The sequence below is a fragment of the Culicoides brevitarsis genome, chromosome 2 (genome assembly GCF_036172545.1).
Source record: "Culicoides brevitarsis isolate CSIRO-B50_1 chromosome 2, AGI_CSIRO_Cbre_v1, whole genome shotgun sequence".
Lineage (NCBI taxonomy): Eukaryota > Metazoa > Arthropoda > Insecta > Diptera > Ceratopogonidae > Culicoides > Culicoides brevitarsis.
Window position 1 is genome coordinate 4,086,166 of NC_087086.1, and position 18,493 is coordinate 4,104,658.

General features: G+C 28.4%; 3 protein-coding genes across 3 annotated transcripts; 2 read left to right on the forward strand and 1 right to left on the reverse strand.

Moving 5' to 3' along the window:
• Nucleotides 1–619: 619 nt before the first annotated feature.
• LOC134832153 (synaptotagmin-1) lies at nt 620–12,286 on the reverse strand. Its single transcript, XM_063846069.1, has 7 exons — nt 12,039–12,286; nt 4,345–4,600; nt 4,065–4,276; nt 3,698–4,008; nt 3,516–3,636; nt 1,543–1,860; nt 620–1,480 (listed from the first exon to the last, which is right to left on the reverse strand). Exons 2-7 carry the CDS (start codon nt 4,527–4,529, stop codon nt 1,140–1,142), a joined length of 1,488 nt encoding a protein of 495 aa, XP_063702139.1. The 5' UTR covers nt 4,530–4,600; nt 12,039–12,286; the 3' UTR covers nt 620–1,139.
• Nucleotides 4,823–5,468, forward strand: LOC134832151 (uncharacterized). The gene is made up of 2 exons (XM_063846066.1): nt 4,823–5,050; nt 5,120–5,468. The coding sequence occupies exons 1-2, from the start codon at nt 4,823–4,825 to the stop codon at nt 5,333–5,335; spliced, it is 444 nt and encodes a 147-aa protein (XP_063702136.1). The 3' UTR covers nt 5,336–5,468.
• Nucleotides 12,287–15,345: 3,059 nt separating the features above from the next.
• On the forward strand, nt 15,346–17,777 carry LOC134832692 (potassium/sodium hyperpolarization-activated cyclic nucleotide-gated channel 2-like). The gene is made up of 4 exons (XM_063846803.1): nt 15,346–15,688; nt 16,259–16,323; nt 16,483–17,019; nt 17,085–17,777. Exons 1-4 carry the CDS (start codon nt 15,346–15,348, stop codon nt 17,775–17,777), a joined length of 1,638 nt encoding a protein of 545 aa, XP_063702873.1.
• The last annotated feature ends 716 nt before the right edge of the window (nt 17,778–18,493 follow it).

Here is an 18,493-nt window from a genome sequence, read left to right on the forward strand (position 1 = left end):
AATAATTTTTACCTAAATTTGAAATACTTAATAAAAAATAATTTTAATTTAAATAAAAATTTAAATAAATTTTTTACAAAATTATTTTAAAAAATTAAAAAAAAAAAAGTAATTAAATTTTAATTTAAAATAAAATTAAATTATTAATATAAATAAAAAAAATAAATTTAAAAAAAATTATTAAATATTAATTATAATTAAAAATAATTAAATTATTTATTATTTAAAAATAATTTATTATTTTTTTAATTTTAAAATAATCACGAAAAAATTGAATTTAATTTTTATTTAATAGAAGATAAGAATTAAAAAACTTTTTTTATCATGTACAATAAAATAGTTTATTTTGATTGATTTTTTTTTGTTATATATTCTTTCCTCTACACATATTTTTAATTATTTCATATAATTATATTATTTATTTTTTTTTCATATACTTTGATAATAATTTATTTTCTTTTTTCTCATAAGTGCATTTTAAATATTTGATATACCCTTTATTATTTAATGTTAATTTTATATATATATATTTTTTTTTTTTACTTCTCACTAAATAAGACGAAAAATATATTTTTTATGATTTTTTTTAAACTTCATAAAAAATAAATTAATTCTCGTCTTTAATTAAATTCAATATATTTTATAAATATTTTTATTTAATAAATTTTATATTTTTTTACACTTATAATCGAGAAATAACTAAATCTGGGCTATTTACATTCATGGCTATTGTTAAGAGAGCACATCTGGCTAATTATTAAAAAAAAACTATTTTTTCCACGTTTTAATTTGTTAGGTACTGTTCTTTTGTTGTTGAATTTTTCCACAATAGAGATCACATAAATATTTTTTTTTTAAGATTTGTCATTTTTTTAAGCACAAACTGATATGGCATGAAGTTTTTTGAAAGTTTCTTAAAGAATTTTATTAAATTGTGCCCATATATATATTTTTAAGTAATTTTTAAACATCTTTAGCTCTGATAACAAGGCGTCTCCATCGAGTATTTTGTCAAAACATTCATAATAACATCTAAATAAGTCTTGTTAGAAGTGTTTTTTTTTGTATGTGGGTGTTAAAGCATAGTAATACTGTTGATGCCAAAAGAAAAATAATTAATTTTCCGCCTAAAACCCGAGTTACTTGACAGCACTGCGTTGTTGTTCGGCACGCGGATCTGTCAGCGGAATCCATTGAGCTATCGCTGTCTTGTTACGGAGCATTTCGTCGAAAAATACGCGTTCCTCATGCCTGATATCCGCCTTATTGCCGATCACAGCACGCCCAAGTAGCTCATTGGTGCCCAGCAGACTGTCGTGCAACACGAGAAACTCAATTAGCGACGTCTTGAGCATCTCCTTCGACACATCGAACGAAAATGCCTCGTTGAAAACGGGATTTACCGTGTTCCGGAACACTGTCGTTTTCTTCTTCTTGAGTCGCTTATTGTTATGCACTAATGACACTTTGACAAATGGATCTAAAAAAAAGTTAATTTTTCATTTTTTGCATGAAAAATGTGAAAAATGACAAAAAACTTACCCGATGAGTTTCGCGTGTCGTCAACAACTCGCAAATTTCTCGCTTTAATGATGACAACTGTCAATCGCTCGGCACTCGGCAAGTATTGTAGTGACACCATCAAGTCCCCAAGCTCCAATTTCGCATTGTGTTCGGCGCACGGAGCAAGTTGCTTCCATAACTCGACGCGATCCGACAAATCGACAGCAGATAAATTGATCGTCAAACCGCCGATGCACACGTGACGCGAATACGCGTCGAAATCGTACATCAAAATCTCGAGAGTGCAACGCGCAACTGTCGCTGGCTTCACTTCGAACACAAAATCCTCGTCAAACACTGAAATTAGAGAGAAAAAATATTTAAAATAAATGAGCCGGAGATAAATAAACACAGAAATTAATGAACAATCGACGATAATCCTTTCCACAATTTTATTTTAATTTCCGTTCGTTTGTTTGTTTTTTGATTAATGTTCTCGCAAAACTTTCGGAAAATGTCGCAAATGTGATTTTTGCTTTAAATTCACTGCATCGCGATAATTATCATTTAGTGAAATTTATGGCGGGACAAAGTATTTATGCTAAAAAGCTCGTAATGGGCACGTACTTTTATGAATTTATGTGTCCCATTTATTATTTGCGCACGGAGACGACGACGACGTTGTGTAAAACAATAAATGGTGTTCTGATTCGGAAAAGTTGAAATATGTTACAACTGCTGTTATGGGACTCCTGTGGCTTTTGCCTTCTCTTTGTGTCTGATATCGGAAGCAAACCTCGACACCGAAACATGCATTTATTTTAACAAATGCACACACAAAACTATCAAATGCAGATATTTCAAGTGAATTGTTGTTGTAGAAAAGCAGGAGTATACTACTAATTATGCTATTTCGTGAGATGTTTTGTGAGAGTTTTGGAAAATTTTTTTATTGAGTTGAAATTTTGGTAAGTAAAAATCGAAAAAATTATTTAAATAATTATTTAAATAAAAAAAATAAATAAAATAATTAAAAAAATAGAATTAAAGAACAATAATAATAAAGTAATTTAAATTAAAAAAATAAAATAAAAATTATTAAATAATTAATTATAAAATTTAAAAAAAAATTAAAAATATTTTTTTTTTTTTTGTAAATTTTTGGAAAATTTTGTTTCATTTATAACTTTATTATTTTCTAAAAAATAATTCTGAATTAAAAATAAATTAAATTCTTGAAAAAAAAAATTTTTTTTTCATTCTTTTATTGTAAAACTTAACATTTTAATTTTGCCAAGTTTTCATGAAAAATTATTAAGAAGTTAAGTAATAAAAAATTAAAAAAAATAATAAATAGTAAAAAAATAAAATAATAATTAAAGCATCTTAAAAATTTTTTTAATTTTTATTGAGTAATATTTATTAAATTTTTTAATATTTATTTAGTAATTTTAATTAAAAAATTTAATTTTTATTTTTTTTTTTAAATTAAATTTTCTCATAATTTTTTTTTAAAAAATAATTTCATTTTTTTGAATTTCGTTTATTTTTTTCAATATTCAAATAAATAATATCAAGAATAAAAATCGACAAAAAAAATTTTTTATTGATTTCACGCGCAGCTTATCCTCGATCTGACATAATAAATAAAATTTTCTCTTCTTTCTATTTTTTTTAAAGAAAAAAATTATATAAAAAAAAACATAAAATAATTGAAAAAATTGTATACCTAATATTAATTAAAAAATATAATTGATTTTAAAAATTTTTAAATTGAAAATTCAATTAAAAAATTAACCCCCCTTTTTTTTAAATTAAACAAAATTAAAATAAATTAAATTCAAAAGTATTTTAATTTTTTAAATGAGATTTTTTAAAAATATTTTTTTTTAACATGAAAAAAAATATTGGTAATTTTTCTCACAAAATAACAAAAATCCCGAATGAAAGTACTATTTAATTCAAATGTTTGCCCTTAATAACGAAAATTATCGCTATTTGATTTTACTTGCCTGGATTCAGTGTCTTCTTGTGTATCTTTGTTTGGTATACCGTTGATTTATCTGGCAATAATCGTAACTTTCCATACGGATCTGCTGTACCGCTAAATTCGCGTGGGTGCAAATTTTGTGCCTGCAACAAATTTTGCGCTCTTAAAATATTTGCTTTTCTCCAAACTTGACGAAAAAATTACCTCCATTAATCTGACTGTCAACAAGCCACGCGTTGGATCGTAGATTAGCATAAGATGCACACTGCCTTTCGTCTCTTCGGGCACAGGCATGATTTTGGGCACGGGTTGCTCCTTCGGAATTTTGTACAAACTCATGTCGATTTTCGTGTGATCGAGTTTCGCCTGCATCGAAGCGACTTTGGGGCGGGCGGGACTCGTATTTGTGAGGACAACGTGTTTGTCGGTGCGCGCAATTGGCACGGAATTCGTCGAAAGGGGCAACGAACGGTTACTACTCGTTGGCGAGGAAGGAGTTTGTGGCATGGATTCATCTAAAAAAGGTAAAAATTTAATTTTTAATTTTTTTTTTGAAATATTTTTAGGTTACCAGCTGACGAATGAATGTCTCCAATGATGCTACTTTGCTTGTGCAATGTCGGCGGAACCCAAAAAGTTGGATCGTCAGACCGTAAAGATGAGGGACTTCCGTTATTTTGATGATTTAGAGAGCGAGATGAGCCAGCGACGGGATCTACGTTGAATGGGACGCCGCTTTCGACAAGCGCTTCTCGACTGTTGTATTCATTAACATTATAAAAACTAATAAATTTCACTTAGCTTGTGTCGGAACATCAATTACAGCCGAAAAAAATGGAAATTTTACTCACCTTTGACGCAATTCTTCGCGTTCCTTCGCCTGATCCAGCAAATTTTTCTCGAACCAATTGAGACGGAACTTTTTCGAGCACGTGATGTAGATGAGGGCACCGAGCAGCATCAACACGAGGAAAGAAAAAACCGTGTAAAGAGCAACTTGAGGCCAAGAGACGTCATCAAATGTTATTCCATCCATTTTTCGGTTGTTAATTTTATTACGTTTTTTTTACGATTTTTTATTATTTCATCGTGCGAGAGTTACGGCACCTGAAATTGAAATGTTTTTCTCAGAATTTTTTTCAATCGAGACACGGCAGCAAAATATGGATGCAAATTCACACGACGACGACGAGAGGAAAGTTTGTTTGAAAAATTGCTTTTAATCACCTGATGGCATCGTTCTGGCTTAGCAAAACTTTTTATTCTTCAATTTTTGCTCGTCGACGAGCAATATAAACGAGCAAAAAACTTTCCATGCCTCAGATAACAATGACAACTTTTAAAACATTCATCGTGCTTCTGTCAATTTCTGCGTTTGTTGTCGATGCCGGCACTCCGGGCACGACAAGATGCGAGGAGAAACACAATCTTTCGCATGAAACACTCGTCGCTTTCGACAATTGGCAAGTTCCGAAGGAGTTTCGGACAAAGGATGAAAACTGTCACATGCATTGTGTCTTTGAGGAACTCGGTTGGATGAAAGGACACACAATTATGGTAAGAAAAAATTTAATTTTTCTTTAAAAAAATTTTTTTTTATAAAAAAAAACTTTTTTTTTCTTGTAGGACGATCAAATTAACTCCGATTTAGACCCATATGACAACGATTTCACGACGCATTTGCGAACTTTGTTGTTTGAAGACTGCGAAATTTGGGAAGATGGCAAACGAGACAAGTGCAAAAAGGCGAATGAAGTCTACAAGTGTCTTGCTGAGGGATATAAGCCACTCGATGTGCTCAAAAAAGCGTTCGAACGTGCCAAGAAACGCTCAGAACAATAATTTGTGGTCAATTTTCGACATTAATTGACAATCAAAACACTTCCGCATTTAAATTTTCCTCCCACGCAACAATTTTCAACAAATTTCGCAATAAAACGAGACGAGAATTGGATTTTGCTTCGTCTAAAAAATCCACGTGGATTAACGTTTCCCATTAAAAAACCTGCGGAATTATTTTTTTTTCCATACCAATAAAAATATTTTTCACAAGAGGAAAAAAAAATATTTCTCCATAAATTCAATACATAATAAAATATTTTTATCTGCTGCGTGCGAATTCAATGTCACTCGACGGAAACAAAGCCCGCCTGCTGCGGTTATTGCTGAAAACGGAGCGAACACGATATTTACATTTTCTCTAAAACGGGATGTTAACAAATATTTTTGTACCACAGACGAGAATTCCGAGAAATTTTATGAATTTTGTGCGAAATTGTGTAATGCAGGAAAAGGTAAGAAAATATGAGAAAGAATCGATTTTTGGTAGGAATTTTCCGTTTTGTTAACTTTTACGCATTTTAAAGAGTTGCGATACGAAACTTTTGTAATGAGATATTAATTTCTCATTTATATGGATTAGATTTTGGCAAAAGATGATGATGATGAAGCAGTATTGAAGGTATTAGGAGTCAAATCCGTTATTTATTTAGGATCCGGATTAAGGTTTTTTTTTTGTTTTTTTTGCCGGATCTCGAGATAAATTTAGTTTTTTATTGTTTTTTGGATTAACTTTGTCTCGAATAATTTAACAAAGGAATTATTTTTGAATAATTTTTTTACTTTTTGATTTTTATTTAAAAATTTAAATTTTTATTTATGAATAATTATTTAAAGAATTAAAATAAAAAAATAAATTTATAATTTTTTTTAATTGAAAAATATTTTTAGAAATTTTTTTAAAATTTTCAAAAAATGTTTTAAAATTTTGTAGATCTTAGTTCAAATAAATAAATTAATTCGTTTTCAATAAATTAAATTTTAATTGATAATTTAAAAAATTTAAATTATTTAATAAATTTTTTAATTAATAATTTTATATTTAGTTTTTAAAATAAAAAAATTAAATTAAAAAAAAAATTAAAAAAAAAAAAATAATGAAAATCATTGTTTTTTATTATTTTATTTATTTAATATTTTTTTGTTTTTAAACTATTTTTTTTTAAACCAATATTTTTTTTTATTTTTTTGCGATTAAATTTAATTCAATTAAATTTTTCAAAAGATTTTTTTTTTTTAATAAAAAAATATTTTTGAAAATATTTAAATTTTTTTGAATTTTTAAGTAAAATTTGTAAATGTCATTTCAAGAAAATTTGACCGTTAAAAATTTGAAAATCGCTTTTGTGCTAATTCAACTTATTTATTTAAAAAAAACATTCAGAAAAACGTAAAAATGACAAAAAAAAATTGATTTTACTTCAAAAGCTCTTTAAAATGTGAAAATTTTTCTTAAACTCACATTTTAAAAATTCTTCAAAAAAAATGGAGACGCCTTGTAATTTTTCCCGTAACCCTCATAAATTGCACTGCTTTTGATTTTCAATTCCCTCTATTCTCTCTCAAACGACGAAAAACGGAAAAACAAACAAACGACTCTTCAACGAGTGTATAAAACGCACCAACCCGAGACGAGAGGATTATTAAGCTATTTTTAATATGCACTCCTTGCTGTCTTGTATCTGTCGTCTTTTCACAACAGATGAAGGTAAAAATTTCATTTGATGAGACATTCCTTGATGACTGACATTCTCCTATCATTAGTGGACAATCCCTGTGTTTTTGTGCAGCTTTTCTTCTGTTCTTCTTCTCACACACACACAAAACACCGACACGTCTTTGCAATTTATCTCTTGAGTTTATTGATTACTTTTTCCTGCTTTTGTTGAGGTTGCCTCTGCTGCTGTTTTGCTGAAATTGAAACAGAAGAACGTGTTCTAGTGTCGCACTGTCCAATTTTTCCTACAGTGCAACAAAGTTTCTCCTTCTTTCTCGTCACATCATCATCGTCATCATGAGAGGAGGAACTTTATTAAATTCTAATTTCATATTTTTTTTTATATTTTTTCATCAGACAATTTTTTTTATAATGCGCAGCAGAGATAAAAAAATAATTTAGTTAGTTCGTTATCGACCTTCATTCGTTGCTGATTAGAAAAAAAAATCTGTTGAAAAAAAATTGTTTGTTTTGATAAAAAATTGTTATTTTTCAATCAATCTGTGAGGAAGATGCAGCAAATTGACCTCATTCTGACGAATCGAAATGACGGAGGAAATGCATTATTAACAAGAGAAAGAAAAACATCGAGATCAGGTGTAACTCGATATTTTTCCCCAATCATTTATTCATCTTATTTTTACTTCATTTCAGAGAAAAAATCGTTTTTTGAGACGTCTGAGAAATTTCAAAATGTTCATTGGGGCAAATTTTCAAAATTTGTTATAGGGTTAAAAATGCGAAATGTGCATTGGGAAGAAAATTTGAAATTTTTATTAAGAAAAAAAAAATTAAAAAAAGGTAAGAATTTTTAAATTTCTCATTGGGAAAATATTTTAAAATGTTTATTGGGATTAACTTGGGGAACGAAAATTCAAAATATGCATCGGGATAAATTCAAAATATGAAATGGGCTTAAATAATTCAAAATATTCATTAAGCAGACATTTTAAAATGTGCATTGGGTCAAATTTTTAAAATTTGTTTTAGAAATGAAATGTAAATTGTGCATCGGGGCGAAAATTTTAAATGTTTATTGGGAATGAAAATCCAATAGGTTCATTAGATTTTTTTCTAAATATACATTGGGCAAAAAATTAAGAATGCGCATTGGGAAAAAAATTCAAAATGTGCATTGGGCTATGACATATCATTGAAAATAAAAAATACGATTGTATCTTTTATCCTTTCTTCTAACGATAAACTTCAATATTTTTGTATTTTTCACTCACATGAAGCATTTCTGTTGTTTATCTTTCATTTTCTTAGTTTTACTTACAATGAAATGACGAAGCACGCACATTTCCACGATGATGAGGTGAAAGAACGAAGCCTTTTTGAAATATTTATGCGTCTTATTAAATGAATTGGGATCTCATTCCATCATGTTTCGTCTTATCGCTGACGGATTTTCTCCGAATAACGTCTGAATAATTAATTCGAATTATTTTAATGACACAAAATTATTAATATTCATACGTTTTTTTTCGTGTTTTATGATATGATAGGAAGATTTCTATCAGCATAATGACTAAATTGAAGAGAAAACTTTTTTGGTATAGGCAACAAACTATAAACTAAAAGCCATCTGCGTTTCGTTGTTTACTAAAACTTTCTTCTTTCTTTACTCACACAGTTTTTCCGAGAAAATAACGATAATTTTGTTAAGTTTGAGGAAGAAGAAGGAGGAAGATGAAAGACAGAAATTTGTTCCCAAGGAGATGGAGTTGACGAATTTTCGGTTGGATGGCATTTTTTCGTAATTTGTTGTATGTGTCATCATGCGAAATGTTATTTGTCAAGAATTTTGAGCAAACAAGAAACAAGTTTTTGATCAAAAACAAAGATTTACTTCAAAAATAGACAAAATACTTGATTGCTTTGGTTATTTTTCGGTAATGAACTTCAACAAAGGTAAGTTTTCCTACAATTTCTTTTTGATTTTTTGATTATTTCTTTAATTTTAGATGTCTAAGAGGCAAAAAACCAAAATTAAAGGACAAGAAGAGAAACATTTATCAAAAAAAATTAACGAAAAATTTTCAAATTTAAGCTTTAAACGACAAATAAGCCGAAAAATTGCATTACCTGAGAAAGAATTTAATTCATTGAGACAAGAAATTAAAAAAAAATAATTTAAAAAAAAATAATTTAAAAAAAAATAATTTAAAAAAAAAATAATTTAAAAAAAAAATAATTTAAAAAAAAAATAATTTAAAAAAAAAAAAAAAAAAAATAATTTAAAAAAAAATAAAAAAAAAAAAAAAAAAAAAAATAATTTAAAAAAAAATAATTTAAAAAAAAAATTTAAAAAAAAAAATAAAAATAATTTAAAAAAAAAATAATTTAAAATAAAAATAATAAATAATTCAAAAAAATACAATTTTGCAGTCATTTGAATTGGAAATTCATCAAAAAATCAGGTAAACCTATAAATTTTCTTCTGATTTATGTAAAAATCGTTTTTCTTTTTAGCTCTTCAACATTTCAACAAAAAACCAACTGATGCCCGTCATTCACTCGAGACTCATTTCGCAACAAATTTCAACAATTTTTATCGATTTCCAGCTCAATAAAAGTTAAAAATTCATCATGACGGATCAAAACCCTTCCAACCTTCGTCGTCATGTGAAAAAAAAGCAACAGACTGGAATGAGTTACAAATGCTCTTTAATGATGATCCAAACAGTAAAAATAATAAAGTTTCATGGTCAACACGAAATAACAAGGTGTCAAGTTGTGTCATATGGAAAATTATGGAAATTCGAGGATAATTTGGTGTTCAAACATTATTTTTAATTTGGGAGAACTAACGACGTTCAACTCTTAATTTTAATATCAACAAATTTGCATCGACGCATACACACGTGTGGCGACTCGCCATGAACTTTTGCACCAGTTTCGTGCTGTGTGTACGCGCAATGCACTTGAACTTCCCGTGCATCGTCTCGCTCGCAACTCGGATGATCCTCGGATAACATTTTCCCATAAAATGTGCCTTTGTTCAGCCTCCGGCATCGTGTTCCCGTGTCTCGTATAACAAGAATAAATTACTTGTTTCTTTCGTTCTTTATTAGCTCATGGCAGCAGATGCAACAACATTTAAATTAAATTATCTATTATTCTCACATTTTGCCATTTTATTCCTTATTTATCCATTTCTTTCCGATTTTATGCACCTTTTAAGGACTTTTCAGGCAATAAAACAAAAGCTATCTCTGTTAATCTATTCAAGTGCTCGGAAATAATGAAGTTGTTACTTAATGCAAACGCACACACAATATTGGTACATGCCAGTAAATAAATACCCAAGCATATGGTTATGATGATGAGGATCGACCGACGATACATATTTGCTTGTGAAACCACACACACACACACATGCGGGAATTGCGTTGTTCTAAATTGTTCTACAGACAAAGGCAAAAATGTTGCGAATTTATTTTTATCCAACACAAACACACACACACGAGCGAGAAAGGCAATTAGTGACGCCAGAGGGGTTTCAGTGCGAAGGAAATGGACTTTTGTTGCTTAATTGTTCTTTATTTTGGCTTTCCAGGGAGCCGTTATGGCGACGTGAAGATTTGTTTTTGATTGAATTTCATCAGCAGTCGGAGATTTTCTTGGAATTTTCGTATCGTGCAGACATTTTTTTTTGGACAAGATAATGAATTTTCGCGAGAATGGAGGTTTTCGAGGAAATTTCGTTCATCAGGTGAGTTGTTTTTGTATTTAACACGTGAAAATAACAATTTAATGTCATTTAAATTGATTTTTAGGTCATGTACGTGACTTTTTTTTCTTTAAAAAATGCACCAAATCCATAAATTTTCGAAGATTTTCTAATATTGAATTTTTTTTTTACGATTTTTATCAAAATTTAGGTCAAATTTAACATAAAAAAGCTTCTGAAGTTGAAAAATTATTTTTTTTCGAAGATTTAATGAGCAAAAATTTTTAAAATATTTTAAATTATAAAGATTTTTGAATTATAATGCTCAAGTAAAGCAAATTTTCTGATTTGAATTAAAATTTAATTATTTATTAATTTTCTAAATTAATTTTTTTTTACTTTAAATCGCTATAAAATTAATTTTTAATGAACTTTTTTCAATTTTTAGACAAAATTTATTTTTTTTTTATTTTTGTTTTAATTTAAGTCATGAGTTTTTAAATAAAAATTGAAAAAAAAATAATTAATAATTTATCCAATTAGTATTTGATTTAAAAAGTTTTTTTTTGAACTTTAATTTAAATTTAATTATTTCATGACTTTTTAAATAAAAATTAAAAAATTATAAAGGTAATAATTAATTTAAATTTAGAATTAATATTAAATTATATTGTTATTGATTTAACAAAAAAAATTATTTTTATTTTTTTTTTTAATTTAATATTTTTATGACTTTTTAAACTCAATTTTAGGTTTTAAATTAAAAAAAAAAGTTTTAATGATTTTTTTTTAAATTTTCAGACAAAATTTATCAAACTCAGGATTTATCTCAATGGATTTTCACCTATTTTGTTCTTCAATCAAATATTTTCTCCTCAAAAAACGAAAACAAAGACGATAATCAACACGAGAATTTAATTTCGAGACCAACAACCTCGTTCTTGACACTTTTTATTGATGATCCTGCTCAGTTAAGTTCCTTCCAACGGGGAAAACAAGTCAAATTTTCATCGAATTCCCTTCTCGACGTGTGTCAATTTCCCAAACCCAAATTTGTTTTTCACCTTTTCCATCTATCTCTTTCATCTTTCACCGCATCTAACACAACAATTTCATGTTTTTAGTAACAAATTTTATCATCACATCACGTAGTCTCGTCGTGCATCGTGCATTGTCACCGCATATCTCGCTTCAACAAAGAACATTTTTCGCAAATAATTTCTACTGAACTCGTTTATGGCTTTTCTCGATGTTTATTGTAATTTATGAAAAATAACATTTAACAGCAAAAAAAAAAAGAAAAAGTTCTTTACCTCAGATGTTGCTCGGTTGGTTATAAAAGTAAATATGATCACTTTCCTAATTTGATTTAGTTTAATGCACTTCTGACACAAGTCGACGGCACCATATGAAAGCATAACAAATGCATATAGTCTGTTTTTTATTTATTATTTTGTGTCGTAAAACGGTTTTCTAACATATGTTGGAAAATATTTTCATATGAAAGTAACGCAACTAATTAATTATGAATAATACGGTTTTACTGCCATGTCGCATTTTCATTTTTCTCAGTAATTTTATGATATTTACACTTTTTTCAACTTTTTTTTTTTAATTTTCATCAAAAAAGTGAAAAGTTGTAATTTAATTTATTTCAACCATGATTACCTCCAATCACAAGTTTCCTTTAATTTTATTTATTTTTTTCTCTCTTGTAATTTTTTTATTCGTCAAATGAATTCTAATCGCGTTTCAAGTTTCGATATTTTTTTTTGTCTCTTATTCAACTTTTTTTCATTAAGCCAACAATTACGGACGACATTCGAGCAGCAACTGAACCAAATACTCTTCAATATGCAACAGGAACGTGTGTCTCGTGAGTGTTTCCATCTTAATGCAGCTTTATTGCGAGTGGCAAACGAGGCTTTCCCGCATTTCAAGCCTTTTCGCGAGAGGAATTTTCACGAAATTGGCATCCTATGACGAGGCACGAAGTTGCCCGATGCCCAAAATTGTCGCATGCGCAGTTCGGGGTCGACTTATCTCTCTATCTACTGCATTGTCACTCATTTTTACTTGTTGGATGTAAGCATTTTTCGTGGTAAGAAACCGACGACAATGCAAAAATACGATTTTTTTTTGCCAGAAATGGGGAGCGAAGCAGCACACGGTAAAATGAATGATGATAATGATAATAGAAATAATAGTAATAAATAAACATAAATGTATTAGGATCGACATATTGTCGTCGTTGTTGCTTTACATCACACGAGTAACACCGTGGATCGGCGCTTGTTGCTGTTTGGATAACACACATTTATCATGAATAAATATTTGAACAAAAATGAAATCTGGAAGTGTCGTGTGCGAAGTGTGTGACAACAACTTGTTGATAGTTTGTTGTAAAGCTGAAATTACTTTTTTTTTTGTTCTCCGTAGGTACTTAAGCCATCAGCGAGACGGTGTGATGTCAAATGTTAACCATTACAAGCCACTCTGATGTCGTTCAGTGACGGATTTGATGCTTTTTTGAGATCGAGAATTCCTTTTGAAGAAAATTTTTTGCTTGGTTTGAATTAATTGGAATAGATTTGAAGTTTAAATTTACAAACTTGAGTAAAAAAAATTGAAAAAAAAAAAAAATTTTTTTTTTGCTTGGTTTGAATTAATTGGAATAGATTTGAAATTTAAATCTACAAATTTGAGTCAAAAAAAAAAAAAAATTTTTTTTGCTTGGTTTGAATTAATTGGAATAGATTTGAAGCTTAAATTTACAAATTTGAGTCAAAAAATTGAAAAAAAAAAAATTTTTTTTTGCTTGGTTTGAATTAATTGGAATAGATTTGAAGTTTAAATTTACAAATTTGAGTCAAAAAATTGAAAAAAAAATTTTTTTTTTTGCTTGGTTTGAATTAATTGGAATAGATTTGAAGGTTAAAGTTACAAATTTAGGTCAAAAAATTAAAAAAAAAAAAAATTTTTTTGCTTGGTTTGAATCAATTGAAATAGATTTGAAGGTTAAATTTACAAATTTAAGTCAAAAAATTTAAAAAAAAATTTTTTTTGCTTGGTTTGAATTAATTGGAATAGATTTGAAGTTTAAATTTACAAATTTGTGTCAAAAAATTGAAAAAAAATTTTTTTGCTTCATTTGAATTAATTGGAATAGATTTGAAGCTTAAATTTACAAATTTGAGTCAAAAAATTGAAAAAAAAAAATTTTTTTTTGCTTGGTTTGAATTAATTGGAAAAGCTTTTCAGATCTTCCAGTTCCTGAAAAAAAAAGTTTTTTTGCTTGGTTTGAATTAATTGGAATAGATTTGAAGTTTAAATTTACAAATTTGAGTCAAAAAATTGAAAAAAAAAATTTTTGCTTGGTTTGAATTAATTGGAATAGATTTGAAGCTTAAATTTACAAATTTGAGTCAAAAAATTGAAAAAAAAAATTTGCTTTGTTTGAATTAATTGGAATAGATTTGAAGTTTAAATTTACAAATGTGAGTCAAAAAATTGAAAAAAAAATTTTTTTTTTGCTTGGTTTGAATTAATTGGAATAGATTTGAAGAACTCTGTTCTACAAGATGTTCATAGGATCACGGCACTGTTCATTGCTCTTGTTGTTCTTCATGATTATAGTATTATTGTGACTCATAAACAACATACGCAGTGACTCGGGCGTTAATGGATCAAATTTTTCACATGCGACATGGAGACGACTGGTTTTTTATTGTTCGTTGTTACCCTTTTTTACGACTTGCAAGTACTAAACACGACGTTGCTGTGTGTCAATCGTGTCAAATGATTACTATTCACGACAACGGCGAGCGATGGAACACAACACCAGTCTGATTTGCAAGTGTAATTTTCTCCGTGGATGTATGTCGTTCGCAGTAATTGAGTAGACTTGATGTCTGTCTCCGTTATGTCCTTATTCACTTGTGATTTGTGTTTGAAATGTTCACTTTTTTACGTCTTTTTGCTTTACTTACAGCTCTTCCAGATGACCTAAAATGGAAAAAGAAGCAGATTTCGAGGCAAAGTAGATGAAAATTTCATTCAAGCGCTGAAAATTACCTCAAATGATGCATGAAGCTGTGCATGGATGTCACTCATCATAATTCCATCATCGTCATTATGGAAATTGATTGCTGTTTTAGACAAATGAGACACAGAAGTGACATAAATTTATGACTTATTGTGCTTTTTTCATGTACTCCCGTCGCAAAAATGTACCTTGAGGCGATTCTTAAAGAGAAAAAAAAGTTACAAAAGTCGCATATCTCACACTCGATTTTCCCTTGTGAGGTATTTTGAGCGATTAACGTTACTAATCTACTTTTTTTTTGTCTATCCATAAATTCATGACACGCTCTTTCTTCGTTACAGCTTCAGATGATGGCAAAAATCTTTTATCCTGGATGAAAAAAAAAATAAAATAATAAAAGTCAGTAGCTAAGTACTCATCAGTTCTTATTATGTAAACGTCTTATCGTATGAGAGATGGGATTTTTCCTCGTAAGATATTAATAATGAACAAAAAATCAACAAAAGACGAGATTTTTCTTTGTTCCGACAAAGTGCCCATTGACTTTTAACTCATCATATCTCATCAGAAAAAAAATGACTTTTGTGGAGAAACACGAGTGTACTTTACCTTACGAGAACCACAGAGTCACGGATGACTTCAGAAATTCCTTTAGGCGATACTTTCTCGTTAATCCAGAGTCCCGTTTGGCGAATTTGACGTTGAAAAGTCGCACAGCGATCGATACGGAGGTCTTGCATCATGCAACTAACTTTCCCGCGACAATTCATCCCTTTAGTCTGGCACGAAAATATTGGGAGTATTTCATGATTGGGACTTTTTCGATGTTTTTTGTGTGTATGCCGTATCATAGCAGCTTCGTGTTTAGCAGTTGGGCCCGAGTTTGTTCCTTCACAGCGATTGTTGAGCTTGTAACTGGTAAGATTTAATTTTTTTTAGTTTTTTTTTTTTTTTATATTTTTTTTTTTTATTTTTTTTTTTTATTTTTTTTTATTTTTTTTTTTTTTTTTTTTTTTTTTTTATTTTTTTTTTTATTTTTTTATTTTTTTTTTATTTTTTTTTTATTATTTTATTTTTTTTTATTTATTTACTTTTATTTTTTTTATTTTATATTTTTTTTATTTTTTTTATTTTTATTTTTATTTTTTTTTATTTTATTTTATTTTTTTTATTTTATTTTATTTTATTTAATTTTTAATTTATTTTTTTTTATTTTATTTTTTTTTTTTTATTTTTATTTTATTTTATTTTTTTTTTTTTATTTTTATTTTTTATTTTTTTTATTTTATTTTTATTTTATTTTATTTTATTTTTTTTTTTAATTTTATTTTATTTTATTTTATTTTAATTTTATTTTAATTTCATTTTATTTTATTTTATTTTATTTTAATTATTTTATTTTATTATTTTATTTTTTTTTTATTTTATTTTATTTTATTTTATTATTTGACCTAAAACGATAAAAAAATATTTTTTTTTTTGTTATAGATTTCATATTTTTAGTCGATATTGTCATAAATTTCTTCACGGGAGTGCATGATCCAAAGACGGAAGTGAATGAATTGTCATTGAAAATTGTAGCAAAAAAATATTTGATGACTTTTTTCTTAATTGATCTCATTACGAGCCTTCCGAATAATATTTTTTTCTTGTTTACGGTAAAAAATTTAATTTTTAAATGATTTTTTGATTAAATTTTTAATTTTTTTTAGACTGTAGATCAAGTTGAGATGATAACTGTGTACAATTGTTACGGATATGGCTTCAAATATTACGATGGATGTCTCTTCGATGTCTTGGATATCCTGAAATACCTCAAAATTCTGCGTTTTCCAACTTTTTTGCTGTACATCGACAACACATTCAAGCGAAATGACTTTCGTACGTTCCATTTAAAGGTCACTTCGCTCGTCGTTACTGTCGCATTCTCATTTCACTTCCTCGCGTGTGCTGAATTCCTCGTAGAACGCCTCTTGCATGGGCATGACACGACATCGGAGAGTCGTCTCGACTACTGGGGCGAGAAAATAGACATTTGGAACACAACAACAACCCATGAGCTGTACCTTCATACGATTTACCGCACATTTTATCTCCTCAGCAACTTTAGTTTTGTCATTCCGACACAGGCGACGCGCTCCAGCGAAGTTATCTCGACATTTTTCGTCTTGCTGGGATATGTCATCTGCATTTATCTGATCTCGCACGCTTACATGCTCATGCAAATTATTTACTCGCCAAGCATGAAGGTAATTTTTGTGTTGATTTTTGACACGCCTCCTAATTTTCTTCGTTTTTTTTTCCAATTTCACAGTTTCAGCAAAATCGATGCCAGTTGCAGGAATTCATGCGTTACAAACAAGTACCGAATAAAATTCAGCAGAGACTGTTGAATCATTACGATTACAAGTTGCAGAAGCAATCGTACAACGAAAGTAACATCCACAAAATTGTCGGCGACAAATTATTCGAAGACATTTCGTTTGCCATTCACTCCCAAATTCTCAAATGTGTTAATTTCATTCGTGTCCTGCCGCCAGATTTGATTAAGAAACTCTCCGTCACACTAACGAGCGAGACATTTCTCACAAATAACATCATTCGTCGTCCCGGACAGGGAAACATCGCCATGCACATCATCACGTTCGGGACAGTTGCCATGTTTAACGCAAACGGCGACGAAATTCGTCATTTTGAGGATAACGAGTACTTTGGTGACTTTTTCGAGGCAGAATCAGATTATTTCGTTGTCGCTTTGGAAACAACTGAAACTTATTCCTTGACGAAGGACAATTTTATGCGCGTGATGAACGAAGCTCCTGCCCGATATTACGAGAGAGCAAAGTTGGTAGCTTGTAACGGCATCGATCTCAATGGATTGTTCGAAGAGCTGGTAGATATCGTTGTGTCGGGCAGCAAAAAAGAGTTTTCCACAAAAAGCGAATCCGTTGTTGAAGTTGTGAGAGCACGCTCGAGACATGTGTCGATGTTTCAACATGATCCGTAAATTGAAAGGCATGCGAAAGAAGTAATATGAAGAGCTTTCAGCGGAAAAAAAGAATGAAATGATAAATAAATAACAATCGAGAAAAGTTTTTCAATCGATTGGGGCTCTGATTTCAAGTCGTAGACAAATACCTTTTGACGTAAAATGTGAGAAATGTCACAATGAGAAGAATTCTTCATTCAAATTTTGTTAAGAAAAATCTTGGCATGAAATTCTGCAAAAAATTATCTATAAAATACCGAAAACAGCCTTTAAAAGATAATTTTTTAAATTAATTTATCAAAAAGTAATTTTTTTTATTTAAATTTTGTTTTTTTTTTTAATTAAAACTTGAGTTTCAAAATTTTACAAAAATTAAATTTATTTTTAGATTTAACCCTTTATTCTAAGTTTTGATTTCAAAATTTTTTTTTAAGAATTTTTAAAACAAAAATTTATTAATTTTGAATTTAAAAAATTTTATTTTTAATCTTATTTTTATTTTTTTTAAATATATTTATTTTAAATTTTTTTTTTTATTTTTAAATTTTTTTTTCAAAAATTATTCGTCGAATAATTTATGTAATTTTAAAGTAATTTTTTTTAATTATAAAAAATTAATTGAAGTATCTTTAAAATTCCGAGAAAGAAGAGAAAATTTCTTAAATTAATTTTTCTAAAGTTTTATCAACTTTTATTGATTTTTTTTTAATTTTTTTAATTTTTTTTTTTTTTTT

Bases quoted from the DNA above. Each gene is read 5' to 3' on its own strand.
- LOC134832153 (XM_063846069.1), bottom strand. From the start codon at position 4,529: ATGGATGGAATAACATTTGATGACGTCTCTTGGCCTCAAGTTGCTCTT. The intron at 4,277-4,344 runs GTGAGTAAAATT...GAAATTTATTAG, and splicing joins CGCGAAGAATTGCGTCAAAG to TTTTTATAATGTTAATGAAT. The intron at 1,861-3,515 runs GCAAGTAAAATC...CTCTAATTTCAG, and splicing joins CAAGAAGACACTGAATCCAG to TGTTTGACGAGGATTTTGTG.
- LOC134832151 (XM_063846066.1), top strand. From the start codon at position 4,823: ATGACAACTTTTAAAACATTCATCGTGCTTCTGTCAATTTCTGCGTTT. The intron at 5,051-5,119 runs GTAAGAAAAAAT...TTTTTCTTGTAG, and splicing joins TGAAAGGACACACAATTATG to GACGATCAAATTAACTCCGA.
- LOC134832692 (XM_063846803.1), top strand. From the start codon at position 15,346: ATGACTTTTGTGGAGAAACACGAGTGTACTTTACCTTACGAGAACCAC. The intron at 15,689-16,258 runs GTAAGATTTAAT...TTTTTGTTATAG, and splicing joins GATTGTTGAGCTTGTAACTG to ATTTCATATTTTTAGTCGAT. The intron at 16,324-16,482 runs GTGAATGAATTG...AATTTTTTTTAG, and splicing joins TGCATGATCCAAAGACGGAA to ACTGTAGATCAAGTTGAGAT.